At 50.0% G+C, this 17535-nt stretch overlaps 1 protein-coding gene across 1 annotated transcript; it reads left to right on the forward strand.

Moving 5' to 3' along the window:
• The first annotated feature begins 3909 nt into the window (after positions 1 to 3909).
• Positions 3910 to 16840, forward strand: ZNF470 (zinc finger protein 470). Its single transcript, XM_079760174.1, has 5 exons — positions 3910 to 4015; positions 4854 to 4967; positions 9776 to 9902; positions 10077 to 10172; positions 13180 to 16840. Exons 2-5 carry the CDS (start codon positions 4941 to 4943, stop codon positions 15099 to 15101), a joined length of 2172 nt encoding a protein of 723 aa, XP_079616300.1. The 5' UTR covers positions 3910 to 4015; positions 4854 to 4940; the 3' UTR covers positions 15102 to 16840.
• Positions 16841 to 17535: the final 695 nt, after the last annotated feature.

Here is a 17535-nt window from a genome sequence, read left to right on the forward strand (position 1 = left end):
TACAATAGGGATTCTATCAGTAGTCACAGATACCATGTTGATTAGAATTACAGTAGGTGCTATGATGATTAATCCCACTTCTAGGAATGTATCCCAAGAAAACAGAAACACCCATCAGAAAGGACATAGGCACCCCTATGTTCATAGCAGCACAATTCACCATAGCGAAGATTTGGAAACAGCCTCAGTGCCCATCAGCAGATGAGTGGATTAAAAAACTGTGGTACATCTACACAATGGAATACTACGCTGCTGTAAAAAAGAAAAAAACTCTTACCATTTGCAACAGCATGGATGGACCTGGAGAGCATTATGCTAAATGAAATATGCCAGTTGGAGAAAGATAAATATCACATGATCTCACTCATTTGTGGAATACAATGAACAATATAAACTGTACAAAAATAGAACCAGAAAAAAAAAAAAAAGAACCAGAGACATAGAAGCATCAAACAGACTGTACAACCCACGAGGGAAGGCGGCGGGGGGGCGGGGGGAGAGGGGCCACGAGGTCAACCAAAGGACTTATATGCATGCATAGGAGCAAAACCAATGGACACAGACAGTAGGGGGCGCGGTGAGGGCTTGTGTTTGGGGGAGAGGGTGGCGGGGGAGAGGTTAAAGGGGGGGACGGGAAAGGAGACTTGTGCCCTAGCTGGTTTGGCTCAGTGGACAGAGTATCAGCCTGCGAACTGAAGAGTCCCAGGTTCGATTCTAGTCAAGGGCACATGCCTAGGTTGTGGGCTTGATCCCCAATAGGGGACATGCAGGAGTCAGCCGATCAATGATTCTCTCTCATCATTGATGTTTCTATCTCTCTTTCCCTCTCCCTTCCTCTCTGAATTCACTAAAGATATATATATATATATATATATATATATATATATATATATATATATATATATATATTTTTTAAAAAGGAGACTTGCCCTAACCGATTTGGCTCAGTAGATAGAGCGTCGGCCTGCGGACTGAAAGGTCCCAGGTTCGATTCTGGTCAAGGGCGTGTACCTTGGTTGAGGGCACATCCCCAGTAGGGGGTGTGCAGGAGGCAGCTGATCAATGTTTCTGACTCTCTATCCCTCTCCCTTCCTCTCTGTAAAAAATCAATAAAATATATTTTAAAAAAGAATAAAAAAATACTAATCCAATACTAAAACAACAACAAAAAAACAAGTGTCATTACCTTAGCACATAAAAATTTATTTTTCACTCACATAATAACCCATGGCTGGGGTTCTTGGGTGACTTAGGGCCAGAGTTCTTCCATCTTGCATAGGAAAGCAAATCATTCTTTTTAAAAATACAAATATATTATTGATTTTTTTTACAGAGAGGAAGGGAGAGGGAGAGAGAGTTAGAAACATCGATGAGAGAGAAACATCAATCAGCTGCCTCCTGCATACCTCCCACTGGGAATGTGCCCGCAACCAAGTACATGCCCTTGACCGGAATCGAACCTGGGACCATTCAGTCCGCAGGCCGATGCTCTATCCACTGAGCCAAACCGGCAAGGGCAGCAAATCATTCTAGATGCGATTCATCTCCTCCCTGTCTTTCAAACTACAGGTCATAGTAAATGCAGATTTTGGTTACCAACCAAGCAGTAATGGCAGGACTAGAAGAGTGGACTCAAAAATTAAGAGTTTTCCGCCACAGGGGAGGTATGAAAAGGAGAACTGCGAGGGAGGTTTCTTTTCTTTTCTTACTGATTCTTTATAGAGATGAAGGGAGATGGTTAGAGAGTTAGAAACATCAATGAGAGAGAAACATTGGCTCTCAAAAGAAATTTCAATCGTACTGTTGATATTTGGCTCTGTTGACTAATGAGTTTGCCGACCACTGCTCTAGTATATCGTTTTCCTTGGAGAGAAGGACTTTTGTTATGGAGAATGCTCTGAGCTGTGTCAAAATGCTTACTTTTCCCACCCTCTTCCCAAAACAACAAGGTTCTCCCACACCCAGGTACCCTGATTTTCAGTTTGAGAACTTGCGCGATTCCACCTTCGGCCGTGGGTGATGTTGTTGCTGGGGCACTGTTGGCCCCGAACTTGGTTTACTGCACACTTGTGTTTGCGTTCCACACCCTGTATGACAGCAACTTAGCAGAGTGCCCTCTCGCACTCGGGGGATGTCAGAGAGCCAGTTTTGGCCCCATCCCCACAGGCCAGGCTGAGGGACCCCACCGGTGCACGAATCTGTGCACCAGGCCTCTAGTCCTAAATAATAAAAAGCTAATATGCAAATTGAATGGCGGAACAACTGGTCACTATGATGCTCACTGACCACCAGGGGGCAGACGTTCAATGCAGGAGCTGCCCTCTGGTGGTCAGTGTGCTCCCACAGGGGGAGCACAGCTCAGCCAGAAGCCGGGCTCACGGTTGGCGAGCCCAGCGGCAGTGGTGGGAGCCTCTCTGGCCTCCAGGGCAGTTGGACATCCCCCGAGGGCTCCCAGACTGCGAGACAGCGCAGGCCGGGCCCGAGGATCCTTCCCCGCTGGGTGCACAGATTTCGTGCACCAGTCCCCTACTATTTTACAAAACCGTATTCTTCCTGTACCCTTTCTGTGTTTCCATGTGTTGCGATACACACATACTTATAGTGCTATTACAGCTGCCTGCCCTGCACAGTAGCGTGCCATGCCCTGCAGGCCTGTACCCTGGGAGCAGTAGGCTATGCCAGTGGTCAGCAAACCGCGGCTCACGAGCCACATGCGGCTCTTTGGCCCCTTGAGTGTGGCTCTTCCACAAAATACCACATGCGGGCATGCACATACAGTGCGATTGAAACTTCGTGGCCCATGCGCAGAAGTCGGTTTTCGGCCTGGGCGAGTCTATTTTGAAGAAGTGGCGTTAGAACACTCAAGGGGCCAAAGAGCCGCACGTGGCTCGCGTGCCGCGGTTTGCTGACCACTTGGCTATGCCACACCGCCCAGGAGTGGATGTAGCAGGCCGCACCGTCTAGGTTTGTGCCTCTGAGATGGTCATACAGTGAGGAAGTCGCCAACCAAGGACTCATTTCTCAGAACAGCCCCATGTTAGGGGACTCCTGACCATATGCCAGACGCTTTTTTAGTTGGCGGGAAGACGGCCCTAAACAAGACCGGGAAGCTGTGTGCCTTCGTGGGACCCTCATTCCAGCAGGGGGGTGACAAAATGGGCAGGGGGGGGGGGGGTAGATACCAGCCAGGCAGACTGAGTGACAGGTTACCCACACACACTCCCAAAGTCACAAATCACAGTGCAGAAAGCAGCAGGCAAAAGCTGAACCCCCCTGTCCTGCAGGCGCCATCCATCCATCCATCCATCCCCCGGACCAGCCTTTCTGAGTTCCGCCACGGACCGGCCCAAGCGCCCTGTACCCCACTCTCCCGCCCCAGGCCCTGGAGCTGGTGGCTCTCAGCCTGCGGAGCCTGCCCGTGGCTCCCAGGAGCACCCCCCCACCCCCCGCTTGGGGCGGGCACCATGGAGGCGGCCCCTGCTTCTGGGACCCAGTGTCGGGGCTGAGCGGGCTCCAAGAGGTTCTATTCCGGACCCGGAGGCACCTATAGGAGATGGTGATCACTAGGACCCAAGAGGAACCTTGTAGGACAGCTCCGTCGCCTGCTTCGCTGCTGCCCGGCGGGGGACTACATTTCCCAGGGGGCGTTGCCGCGCGAGGACACGCCCACTTCCGGCCAGGGCTCGGAGAACGGGCGTGAGCGAGCGCGTCCGTCGGGTTCTGAGGAGACAGAGGGGAGGGGCGGTGGGCGGGGCTGACGTCGGTGCGTGGCGCGTGCGTGCCGCGGCCGCGCAGGGTAGACGGCGGCAGGTGGGCGGGCGGGCGGGGCGCGCGTCTCGGAGTCGGGGCGCTCCCAGCGGCAGGGGCGGGGCGGGCTGAGGGGTTGGCTCGGGGCTGCGAGCTGGAGCCCCCGCGGGGAGACCGCCCCCTCGGACCCCGCCGCCTCGAGGCCGGCGTGGCGAACCCGGGGGGCCTGCCGGGCGCGGCGGGGCGGCCGAGGCGGCCGAGGCCCGAGGTGAGCGCGACAGGTGGCGGGGGCGCGGCCGTACCGGGGTGAGGGGGGTGCGGGGGCTGGAGGAGGACGTCCCAGGAGCTGGATTGAGGGGGCGGGGGTGTCACCTAACCGCACACTCGTCTTCACGGGCTTCGCCGAGGACCCAGGGGAGACCCCCTCTGGGCGCGCTGTTGCTCTGGGGGCACCTCAGTCCTTAGGTGTCAGGGTCCTGCCCCGCGACGCTGGGGGGTGGGGGGGGCGGGGTCACAGCGCCACCTGGCAGGGGGAGCCCCGTCACCGCTGGTCACCCCGGGGTGGGGAACCCTCCCCCTGCCAAGGGCCCTGTGGGTGTGGGTGGCATCGTGCCCGGCCTTAGAGAATTTCAGCTTAAAAATGAGCCCGCTGGCCCTGGCCCGGGTGGCTCAGTGGGTAGAGCGTCGGCCTGCGGACTGAAGGGTCCCGGGTTCGATTCCGGTCAAGGGCATGTACCTTGGTTGTGGGCACATCCCCAGTAGGGGGTGGGCTGGAGGCAGCTGATCGATGTTTCTCTCTCATCGATGTTTCTAACTCTCTATCCCTCTCCCTCCCTCTCTGTAAAAAAAATCAATAAAATATATTATTTAAAAAATCCCAAATGTCAACTGTCACTGAAAAGTCAGATTTACAAACGGAGAAGAGCTGCTCACAGCCGCGTGCTCCCCTGCTTTTCACTGTGTGCTGTGGTCGCTGATGGTCTGTGGTCGCTGATGGACCCTGCGTGCTGCGGGGGAGACACAATTCTGAGGCTCTGGGGGGGGGGGGTGTTAACCCCAAACCTCAGAACAGGGTGAAGCGGGAACGGCCTTGTCTCCCCTCACAGGTGAGGACGCTGAAGCCTGAGAGGGGAGGAGTAACCGCCCCCAGGAGGAGCCAGGATTCGGGTCCAGGCCCCGCTGCACTGGCTCTCATGCAGTCCCCTGCACCAGGGCTGGAGGTGGGTGCTCTTAAACACCTTTTTACTTTTTAGCACAGTTTGTTCTTGTGTATTATTTCTTTATTATTTCTTTATAGAGGCCTGGTGCACGGGTGGGGTCCCTTGGCCTGGCCAGCAATTCGGCGAATCGGGGCCTTCCAGCTGCGGACAGGTGCCTCCCTACCCCGGCTGCTCGCCAGGACCTCCCTTTTCTGGCTGGCGGGGGGGGGGGGGGGGTGGGGGGGTGGGGTGGGGGGGGGGGCGACAGAGGGGGGGATTCCTTCATTCTGCACCCGCCCCCTGGTGGTCAGTGCATGTCATAGCAAACAGTTGAAGTCCTGGTCTCCCGGTTGAATTCCTGCAGGGACACTTTGCATATAGCTTTATATATATATATATATGTGTGTGTGTGTGTGTGTGTGTGTGTGTGTGTGTGTGTATGTAATTTTCTTTATTTTTGTTTTAGAGAGAGAGTGAAAGAGAGAGAGAAATATCAATGTGAGAGAAACACATCATTTGGTTGCCTCCAACCAGGGACCGGGCTGGGGAGGAGCCTGCAACCAAGGTACGTGCCCTTGACCAGAATCAGACCCGGGACCCTTCAGTCCACAGGCTGAGGCTCTATCCACTGAGCCAAAATGGGTAGGGCTCTTAAACACTTTTGCCCATTGAAGAAACTGATTCTGAGAGAGGTACAATAGCTTCAAGACTTCAGATCCCCAAAACCTCCACTGAACTTTTAAAAAATTTTTATTTATTTTATTTTATTTTGAGGGAGACAGAGAAAACTATCAATGTGTTGTTCCACTTATTTATGCATTCATTGGTTGACCTCCTGTATGTGCCGTGATGGGGTATCGAACCCACAACCATGGTGTATTGGGACAGTGCTCTAACCAACTGAGCTACCTGGCCAGGGCCTCACTTTTTTCCTGGGCCCCTAGATTTTCTGACCCAGTTTCTCATATAAAATGGAGATGAGCCCTGGCTGGTGTGGCTCAGTTGGTTGGGGGCTGTCCTGTGCACCAAAAGGTTGGTGGTTTGATTCCTGTTCAGGGCACATGCCCAAGTTGCAGGCTCTGTCCCCTGTAGGGGACGTGCAGGAGGCAGTCAATCGATGGTGCACTCTCATCATTGACATTTCTCTTTCTCCCTCTCTCTCTAACAATCAATAAAAATACTTTTTAAATTAACATAAAAATAATAAAAAGGAGATGATACCATTCCATACCTCACAGGACTGTTATAAGGGTTAAATGAGCCCATACCTGAAGATATAAGGTGTGGCCCCTGCCACATGGAATGTGCTCAATGAGTGTTCACTCTTATTATTGTCATCACTAGAGGCCCGGTGCACGGATTCGTGCACTGGTGGGGTCCCTGAGCCTGGCCTGTGCCCTCTCGGAGTCCAGGATGTAGTAGTGTGTGAAGCGGCAGGCGGCTGGAAGGAGCCTGAGCGGGCCTGGCCATAGCACTGAGGCAGGAGAGGCTCACACCTCTGTAGCTGTGCTTGCCAGCAGTGAGCCCGGTGTCTGGCGCCCATAGGTCAGCTGAGCGGCACTCCCGCTGTGGGAGCACACTGACCACCAGGGGCACCTCCTGCATTGAGCATCTGCCCCCTGGTGGGCAGTGCACGTCATAGTGACTGGTCAGTCGCTTAGGGTTTTAGATAGATAGATGATAGATAGATAGATAGATAGATAGATAGATAGATAGATGATAGATGATAGATAGATAGATAGATAGATAGATAATGATGCTTTCAGAAAGCCGTGGATTTTAGAGTGAAAATACCGGAACTTTTCCTGATAGAGGAAACTCGCCTCAGGCGAGACAAGGGACTTTATTTCAAAACTAGAGGCCCAATGCACGAAATTCGTGCACTTTGGGGGGGTGCCCTAAGCCTGGCCTGTACCTTCTCGCATTCCGGGAGCCCTGGTGGGATGTCCAACTGACGGCTTAGTGGGCCTAAGCCGTCAGTCGGACATCCTTAGTGCTGCCACGGAGGCGGGAGAGGCTCCCACCACTGCCGCTGTGCTCACCAGCCGTGAGCCCGGCTTCTGGCTGAGCGGCACTCCCCTTGTGGGAGTGGACTGACCACCAGGGGGGCAGTTCCTGCACTGAGCGTCTGCCCCCTGGTGGTCAGCACACGTCATAGTGACCTGTCATTCTACCATTCAGTCATTTGCATATTAGCCTTTTATTATGTAGAATTATTGTCTGTCACAAAGCAAAATGAGAACCAGGGTCTGCTGACAGTTTTCTCCAATGACCTGCAAGCCACATAGACTCTTTCTGGGGAAATCGTTTTTTTTAAATATTTTATTTTTTTAAAAAATATTTTTATTGATTTCAGAGAGGAAGGGAGAAAGGAGAGAGAGACAGAAACATCAATGATGAGAGAGAACCATTGATCGGCTGCCTTTTGCATGCCCCCTACTGGGTATCAAGCCTGCAACCTGGGCATGTGCCCTTGACCAGAATCAAACCTGGGACCCTTCAGTCCACAGGCCAACGCTCTATTCACTGAGCCAAAGTCTCATAGAATCTACACTAATCCTTGCTGGTTAGCTGCACAGGAGGCGTGTTTCCTGTGATATTCTGGTGTCTGCCTGAGCAAAGAGCTTGGGCGGTAGGATCGGGCCCACCAGGCTGGTGACTGGGCTCCGTTATTGCCGAGCTGTGACCTTGCGCAAAAGACTTCCCGTCCCAGAGCTTTCACGTGTGAACTGGTGATGGCATTTCCTGTTTTCACTGAAGGTCGTGAAGGTTAAATCAGAGTGTAAAGGTAGGGTGCCCCCCCCAAAATGAATGCACACACTTTGAATGATTATAGCGGCAGTGTTTATTAACATACGATTCGTTTTCAGAATTGAGCTTTCCACTGTAAAGTGTGCATACATTTTGGGGACACCCTGTATCTGCAGCCCACCTGACACATCCCTGTTGTTGATGGATGGGTGGCTTTGAGGGGGGGGCGGGCATAGGTCGCGCTCAGCCTGAAAACCCGAGCAGAGCAGCGCCCCAGCTGTAACTTCCTGGTCTCCCAGCGGATGCCTGGGCTGAGGGGAGGGTGGGTGGGAGTGAGAGAGGGAACACAGGGAGCTGAAGGCAGAGCTTCTGGGCTGCGATTCTTAGAGCTGCTCAGCCTCTCACTCCTCTCCCCCCCAGCGCGGCGCTCTTGGGGCAGAGCCCTTGGAATGAGGAGCCAGGCAGAGGCGGCCATGGGCATCGCCCTTCTGACATCCATGGCCCCGGTGAGTTCGCACGCCGCCTCCCTCCGTACAGTACGGTCTTGCTCTCTCCTGAAAATGGTCTGCCCACTGGTTCCCCCGGGGGCCTGGCTTCTGCTTCCTCCCTCTCCGATGAGTGCTGGGGCCACGGGCCAGACCCCAGCCGCCCAGTGTCTCTGGGAGCCGCCACTTCTTCCTGTTGGGTGTTCACTCTCCGTTCAAGAAACGACCCACCGGCGCCTTCCCCGCGCTCAGGCTGTTTGTACGCATCTGACTGCACGGCAATGCGGTCCTTAGGGGAATCGGAGAGCCCCGGCCTGCCTGGTTCCCACGCGCCGTCCCGCTCGCAGAGAGCCGCGGCCTGCTGGGGGAATGAAAAGGCAGCAGACATTTATTTAAATGTGTTTTTGTTGATGGCAGAGAGGAAGGGAGCGGGACAGAGAGAGAGAAACATCCATGAGGAGAGAGAATGGTGAATCGGCTGCCTCCTGCACGCCCCACACTGGGGATCGAGCCCAAAACCGGGGCATGTGCCCTGACCAGGAATCGAACTGTGACCTCTTGGTTCATAGGTCAACGCTCAACCACTGAGCCAGGCCAGCGGGGCACAAACATTTATTTACTTATTTAAAAAATTTCTTTATTAAGGTATTACATATGTGTCCTTATTCCCCTATTACCCCCCAACCCCCCAACCCCCCAAACATTTATTTGTACACGTGGTCCGTGCTGTAGGTGGAGAGTAGACTTCCTGTGGTGTGGTGGGAAGGGCCGTTGGGTGCATCTGGAAAACGGTGCTTAGAGAAAGGTGTCTCTTAGGAAAAGGTGAGGCTGTGACAGGCCACACTCTGGCAAGAGGGAATATATATATATATATATATATATATATATATATATATATATATTTTATTGATTTTTTACAGAGAGGAAGGGAGAGGGATAGAGAGCCAGAAACATCGATGAGAGAGAAACATCAATCAGCTGCCTCCTGCACACCCCCTACTGGGGATGTACCTGCAACCAAGGTACATGCCCTTGACCGGAATCGAACCTGGGACCCTTGAGTCCGTAGGCCGACGCTCCATCCACTGAGCCACACCGGCCAGGGCTAGGCACAGCTCTTAACACCTTGAGGACATGAAGATTTCTTAGAACGTGTCGTGTAGGTTGAAATGATGTTCATCAGGTCGGCGTCCTTCCTTCAGACGTCCCCTTACAGTCCCAGAGCTCGTTAAGTCCTCCCTGTAGACGATGACTTAGCTCCGAATACAGATAAAGCATTTAATACTTGATGATACTGTTCTTAATGCAGCCGTTTTTTATACATTTCATAGAATTGCTCCAAGAGCAGAGAATGGCTCTCATATCTTTTATTTTTCCTAATATGTACAATGTAACTAGGCAGAAAAGTTGTCCAGTAACTATGGTAACTCCCACTCATGGGCCAGTTAGACCCCCCATACAATTACTTACACACGTTTCCGGCCCCCCCGCCCCCCCCCCACACACAGTGTGAGCAGCAGAACCTTTACCCTGCAGCCCCCCAAGTGGGGGCGTGAACACCGGCTGAGCAAGATTGCATTTGTGTCATTTCAGGATGCAGTGACTTTCCCAGATGTGGCCATAGACTTCTCCCAGGACGAGTGGGCGTGTCTGAGTCCTGCTCAGAGGACTCTGTACAAGAAGGTGATGTGGGAGAACTACCGGACCCTGGTTTCCGTGGGTAAGAGCGTCCGCCTCCCTCCCCTCCCCACAGGAATCTGTCGGCCTCCGTTCTCTCTCACGCCTTTCTCAGCATTTTCCCACAATGTCCCTCTTCTCTCCGCACCATCTGGGCTGGGTCAGAATTCCGGAATAGCCACAGCACAGCCCGTTTTCTTACCGTTTCCTCTCACAGGTCTTTGCATGTCTAAGCCAGCGGTCATCTCCCTGTTGGAGCAAGGCAGAGAGCCCTGGGTGCCGGATGGCGAGATGGCAGGAGGCTTGTGCCCAGGTAGGTACAGGATGGCTGGCGCTGGGGAAGCTGTTCTCTCCATGTTTCTTCTAAGACTTGGTGGCAAACAACTCTAAAAACCCCTCCCAATGGAAAACATCTTGTTCTAACTCCATTTTAAAAAAAATTTATTGATTTTATGGAGAGAGGATTGGGGAGAGAGAGAGGGATCAATTGGTTGTTCCGCTTATTTATGCATCAATTGGTTGATTCTTGTATATGCCCTGAGTGGGGATCGAACCCATGACCTTGGCATATCAAGATGACACTTTTAACCAACTGAGCTACCAAGTCAGGGCCTCTAACTCCGTTTTTTGAGTCGATCTTCTCTTCCTCACTGGCATGATGTACCACCTGTACCTTCACTGATCTACAAATCCCATAGTCTGTCTCTGGTTATGTTCCACTTATGTTGACCTAGTTTTGCTCAAGTGCAAATCAGCATTTTTGGATTCCTCAGACAAATTTGTGTTTAATTGTTGTAAGTTGTTTAAAACTTTTCTTTTTTTAAAACGTGTTTATGGGATTAACAATCATTATAGCTATGTTCTTCCTTCTACTTTTAATTATTTTTCCTTTGTTGTTCTTGTGGTTATTTCTTCTTGCTTTGTTGTTTATATCTGGTGTTTCTCCTTTCACACCATCCCACCTGTGAATCGGAAAGGTTTTCAGTCCCACAAGGTGTTACCTTTATGTTTTTATGTATTTTTGAATCTACATTTTAAAATTCACGTGAGACTCGGAATACCACCTTTTGATACCCACATGAAAGATGAACAGATTAGCTCACTAATGTTACCTCCTGCCTCTTTATCTTCTCCCACTTTTATAAAAAATACTAGAGGCCCAGTGCATGGATTCATGCACCGGTGGGGTGCCTGGACCTGGCCTGTGCCCTCTCACAATCCAATACCCCTCGGGGGATGTTGGAGAGTGGGTTTCAGCCTGATCCCCACAGGCAAGGCTGAGGGGCCCCACTGGCGCACGAATCCATGCACCAGGCCTCTAGTATGCATATAAGATATTTAGTTAATCTCATCCTGCCCTCCCCTCTCCCCATTTCCCTCTGAGATTCATCAGTCAGTTCCATGTTTCCATGCCTGTGGTTTCCACTCCTGCGTTTAGCGTCTGCCCCCCTGGTGGTCAGTGTATGTCATAGCTACCAGTCAGTTGGCTGGTCGGCTGGTCGCTTAGGCTTTTATATACATAGATATCTTTATTGATTTCAGAGAGGAAGGGAGAGGGAATGGGAGAGAGAAACATCAATGATGAGAGAGAATCATTGATCGACTGTCTCTTATACATCCCCTACTGGGGATCAAGCCTGCAACCCAGGCATGTATCCTTGACTGGAACTGAACCTGGGACCCTTCAGTCTTGCAGGCTGATGCTCTATCCACTGAGCCACACCAGCTAGGGCAATCTTCTCCCACTTTCATTGTAGTCATCAGGGTTTGTGCCCCAGTTTATTTTCTTCAAACTTAATTATGTATTTCCCCCTGCTCCGCGTGAAAGCTGTTTTTCTGGCTTAGAAAACGAGTTAACAGTATATAGATACACATTATGGGGAAATGAGCCTCCGTGAGATGGTTATAGTTTGTTCTGTGGCTGTAGTGTGGCTTTTTCCTGCTGTCAGTTACCATATTTCCAAGAAGAGGATTGTCCCCCTGGCTGGGTAGCTCAGTTGGTTAGAGCCATGGTCGGCAAACTGCAGCTCGCGAGCCACATGCAGCTCTTTGGCCCCTTGAGTGTGGCTCTTCCACAAAATACCACGGCCTGGGCGAGTCTATTTTGAAGAAGTGGCGTTAGAAGAAGTGTAAGTTTTAAAAATTTGGCTCTCAAAAGAAATTTCAATCGTTGTACTGTTGATATTTGGCTCTGTTGACTAATGAGTTTGCTGACCACTGGGTTAGAGCATTGTTCTGAGACACCAAGGTTAGGGGTTCAATCCCTGGTCAGGCACATACAAGAATCAACCAATGAATGCATAAATAAGTTGAATAATAAATAGATGTTTCTCTCTTTCTAAGAGTAAGTGTATTAGAAAACAGTAGATATGAAATTTAGTTGCTTCTTTAGAAAACCAATAAAACATAAACTGTGAGGACAAATGAAAGAAAACACACAAAAAAATAATAGTAAATAACCAACAGTACATAAGTACTTAAAAGAATCATGTGAAATCTATTTTCCTCAACTCTCTATAGATAATTTGAAAACTTAGATTAATTAAATGCATAATACTTTCAGAAAGCATACATGACCACAACTGATGCCAGAAGAGAGAGAACTTCCACAGACCAGTTACAACAGGAGAAATGTAGACAGTCATCGAAGAACTGCCTCCCCTAAGAAAAGCAGCTACTCCAAATACTTACACAAATAAATTCCATAAAAACTTTTAGGAAAAGTATCACCAACGTTAGTTCACATGTTTTGTGACAGAATAAAAAGAACTTAAAAAAAAAAGTGTCAATAAACACAGCATAACATTTGATACCAAAATAGTACCAAGAAAAGAAATTACAGAAAAATCTCAATTATAAATACTGGTATAAAATCTTTAATGAAGAAATAATACACCATAGCCTGACTGGTGTGGCTTAGTGGTTGAGCATCGATCTGTGAACCAGGAGGTCACAGGTGGATTCCCGGGCAGGGCACAAGCCCAAGTTGTGGGCTGTGCAGGAGACAGCCAGTCAATGATTCTCTCTCATCATTGGTATTTCTATGTGTCTCGCTCCCTCTCCCTTCCTCTGAAATCAATTTAAAAAATATTTTTTTAAAAAAGAAAGGTTTTTTAAAAAAATAATAATATACCATAGCCAAGGAGACGTTGTTCCAGAAATGTCAAATTAGGCTGCGTTGCTTGACTTCATCTAAGAACTGTCAGAACATTAACCTCAGTGGGTTTCAGTAATTGTTTGACACCCCTGGTCTCATTTGAGAAGTTTTTTTTCTTCTAGCATTAAATAAAGGAGACATTTGCTTTCTTACTGTCTTTCAGACTTGGAGTGTGTGTGGATGACCAAAGAATTATCTCCAATCCAGGACATTGATGAAGAAAAATTATCCCAGGTAACGATAACGGGAAGACTTACAAGCTATGATAACTTGGAGTGTTCCACTTTAGGGGAAAAGTGGAGAGGTGAAAACCTGTTTGAGAGGGACCTGGTACGTCAGCAGCCACAGTTTAGGCAAGAGACGGTCAATCCACAAGTTGCACTCATTGAGAAAAAGGAACACTCTAACAAATCTGGGACAGGTTTTCATCTGAATACATTTTCTTACGTAAAACACATATTTCCCATTGAAGAGAGAATATACAATTTTGACACAGATAAGGAGAGCTTAAAAACGCATGCATTTGTTAAAAAACACAAGCAAGTCTGTGGAGAAAAGAAACTTCTGAAATGCAAAGACTGTGAGAAAACTTTCAGCAAAATCTCAACCCTTACGCTTCATCAAAGAATCCACACCGGAGAGAAACCCTATGAATGCATTGCGTGTGGAAAAGCCTTCAGCCAGAGTGCCCACCTAGCTCAGCATCAGAGAACACACACGGGAGAAAAACCCTTTGAGTGCGCCGAGTGCGGGAAAGCCTTCAGCCAGAACGCGCATCTCCTTCAGCATCAGAGAGTTCACACTGGAGAGAAGCCTTACCGGTGCCAGCAATGCACCAAAGCCTTCAGCCAGCTGGCACACCTCGCTCAGCATCAGAGGGTCCACACGGGAGAGAAACCCTACGAGTGCATTGAGTGCGGGAAGGCGTTCAGTGACTGCTCGTCCCTGGCTCACCACCGCAGAATCCACACCGGAACGAGACCCTATGAATGCGCTGACTGTGGGAAAGCCTTCAGGCAGAATGCGTCTCTCGTTCGCCACCGGAGGTACTATCATACCGGAGAGAAGCCCTTCGACTGCGTCGACTGTGGGAAGGCCTTCACAGACCACATAGGGCTCATTCAGCATAAGAGAGTTCACACCGGAGAGAGACCTTACAAATGTGACGTGTGTGGGAAGGCTTTCAGCCATGGCTCCTCCCTGACGGTGCATCAGAGAACTCACACGGGGGAGAAGCCGTATGCCTGCGCGCTCTGCGAGAGAGCCTTCAGCCACCGCGGCTCTCTCACGCTCCATCGGAGAGTTCACACCGGGGAGAAGCCCTACGAATGTAAGGAATGCGGGCAGGCGTTTCGGCAGAGCACACACCTGGCTCATCACCGGAGGGTTCACACTGGAGAGAAGCCTTACGCGTGTCAGGAGTGCGGCAAGGCCTTCAGCCAGAACGCACACCTCGCCCAGCATCGGAAGACACACACCGGAGAGAAGCCTTATGAGTGTGAGGAGTGCGGCCGGGCCTTCAGCCAAGTCGCCCACCTGGCCCAGCACCGGCGGGTTCACACGGGCGAGAAGCCTTACGCATGTGCGGCGTGCGGGAAGGCCTTCAGCGACGGCTCCTACCTGGTCCAGCACCAGAGACTCCACACGGGGAAAAGGCCGTATGAATGCCTCGAATGTGGGAAGGCGTTCAGGCAGAGGGCGTACCTCATTAGTCACCACCGGTGTCACACGGGGGAGAAGCCCTATGAATGTAACGTGTGCGGGAAAGCCTTCAGCCACCGTAAGTCCCTTACTCTGCACCAAAGGGTTCATACGGGAGAGAAGCCGTACGAGTGTCAGGAATGTAGCAAGGCCTTCAGCCAGGTAGCACATCTGACGCTGCATCGGAGAATCCACACCGGAGAGAGGCCCTACGGGTGTGAGGAATGCGGGAAGGCCTTCCGGCAGAGTGTACACCTCGCGCATCACCAGCGAATTCATACCGGAGAGCCGCCCTCCTCCTCCTCCTCCTCCTCCTCCTCCTCCTCCTCCTCCTCCTCCTCAACTCGTCCCTCCTCCTCGCCCACATGCCACCGAGTCCTCTAGTTCAGTCTCCCAAGGCCTCTAGAATCCACCCACTCTCCCCCGTCTATGTCCCGTCATCCTAGTCCGAGACTTTTGCAATAGCATTACAGCCATTTTCCCTCTTGCTCCCCTCAAGTACATAATTTTAACACTGTAGCCAGCTTAACCTCTTAAACATTAAAATGTACTCATATTACTGTTCCATTCAAAACACATGTTTTGAAGACTGTTAGGTAATCCATTTAAAGGGCTCAGCACATAATCCCTGGCACATAATTAGTGCCATTGGAGTAAAGGTTGCCTTACGGATATGTTCAGCTGCAAGGAAAGTGAACCAGTAGGTCAAGGTGAAGAAACCCGCAGTTTTCAGAGCAGCCAGAGGGCTCTCTACTCTGCCTGTAGGTACGGAAGATGAACACTCGGAATTGAAAGCGTCTGTGATACACAAGGTGACATGGTGGCTTACCGCTCCCTCTGTGTGAGTAAATGTGAATAGCATTGATGAGGAGGAGCTCTCAGCTGCACTTAGAAGTGAGAATAGGCCAATTAGGACAAAATTGTTGGGTAGAATGGAGGACTAGCCAGGGGAGAGTATTTTTTTTTAATATATATTTTATTGATTTTTTACAGAGAGGAAGAGAGAGGGATAGAGAGTTAGAAACATCGATGAGAGAGAAACATCGATCAGCTGCCTCCTGCACACCCCCCACTGGGGATGTGCCCGCAACCAAGGTACATGCCCTTGACCGGAATCGAACCTGGGACCCTTGAGTCCGCAGGCCGACGCTCTATCCACTGAGCCAAACCGGTCAGGGCCAGGGGAGAGTATTAAAAACAAACTCAAACAAGCTGGAAAACTCAAATAGATTCATAGCATGAAACTAACTGAAAAAGGCAGTTCAATGCTGTGACCTATAGAAATGCCTCATGGACAATTCTGAGATATTTATATTGTTCTAGAGCGTAAAATAAATATAAATCTTCCCATCTTGTTCTATGGAACTGAAGACTGATCCCAAAACAGAAAAACGTATATTGCAATTAGTGTATAAATGTACACGCTAGACAGACTCAGTCTTAGAAAGATATTTCTCCCCACGTTAAATATGTGAATTCACTGATGTTCCAATAAAAGTCCCAGTAGATTTTAAAGGCGGCAATAGAATTGTGATAGACAAGGAACGTAGTGCTGCATTGGGAACGTAGTACTCATCCCACTAACCTTAATTGAGCACTGACTCACTGTTTTAGATGCTGAGGATACAGTAGGGTGCGAAATGGACAGAGAATTTTTGCTCTGACAGATCAGGTGGGGGAAGGCACAGAAGTGAAACACACAGTATGTGACGAGCATGTGACATGTACCATCATGAGAAATCTAAAGAAGGCGCTCGGGGCCCTGGCCGGGCAGCTCAGTTGGTTCAAGTGTCATCCCGACATGCCAAGTTCAGGTTTGATCCCCAGTCGGGGCACATACAAGATTCGACGAATGATGCATACATAAGAGGATCAGCACATCGATGTTTCTCTGTAAAAAGTCAGTGGATTTTTTTAAGAAGGAAGGAGCTAGGGAGTTCTGGGAAGAATACCTTAGTACCCCCCAGAATGTGTGGGCAGTAGCGGCAGGGGAGGGGGAAGAGCAGGTGACTGTCAGACACAGAAGGCATGAGGAGAGGAGTCGCGATGGTCCAGGGCAGAGTGTGACGCTTCGAGTGCTGCGGGAAGAGGATGGATGCTTTATTCTCTTTAGCAACAATGATTTAGAGGTTTTTTTTTTTTTTTTTTTTTTTAAAAATATATATATATATATTTTTAATTGATTTTTTACAGAGAGGAAGGGAGAGGGAGAGAGAGTTAGAAACATTGATGAGAGAGAAACATCAATCAGCTGCCTCCTGCACACTCCTTACTGGGTATGTGCCCACAACCAAGGTGCGTGCCCTCGACCGGAATCGAACCTGGGACCTTTCAGTCCTCAGGCCGACGCTCTATCCCCTGAGCCCTGCTGGCTGGGGTGTGAGAAGAGCTCTTACCCGGAGGACACGGCCCCTCCACTTTGGCAGAGAAACTGCAAGGAAACTGCAAAGAACTGCATTCCTTGTTCTACAGGAGGTGGGCGCGGGCTTCTCCGGCCTGTGTGGAGGGTTAGACCCTCCTTATATACATGTGGTCAGAAGCATGCTTCATTGCAGGGGGAGAAATGGACAAAGCCAACAGCCAGGTCAACGAAGATGAAGTAAAACAGCTAATGGAAAGAACACAATATCAATGATATATTCCCTTTTCCCCAATAGATGGATTTTAAATCACAGAAGAGTGATAATACCCAAGTTTGGTGAAAGTGTGAAAAGACCGTTCCATGGTCAGTTATACAAGTTGTCATCTGTGCATACTATTTGAGTCAAAATGCCTCAGTAACCAAAGTGTGCAAAGGTAGGTGAATATATGATGGCAA

This window comes from Cnephaeus nilssonii, assembly GCF_951640355.1.
Source record: "Cnephaeus nilssonii genome assembly, chromosome: 20".
Classification (NCBI taxonomy): Eukaryota; Metazoa; Chordata; class Mammalia; order Chiroptera; family Vespertilionidae; genus Cnephaeus; species Cnephaeus nilssonii.

What these genes read in the sequence shown, in the direction of transcription:
- ZNF470 (XM_079760174.1), top strand. Translation starts at nt 4,941, where the DNA reads ATGCAGTCCCCTGCACCAGGGCTGGAG. An exon ending in CCGGACCCTGGTTTCCGTGG is followed by an intron (nt 9,903 to 10,076) that starts GTAAGAGCGTCC and finishes TTCCTCTCACAG; the next exon opens with GTCTTTGCATGTCTAAGCCA. An exon ending in GGCAGGAGGCTTGTGCCCAG is followed by an intron (nt 10,173 to 13,179) that starts GTAGGTACAGGA and finishes ACTGTCTTTCAG; the next exon opens with ACTTGGAGTGTGTGTGGATG.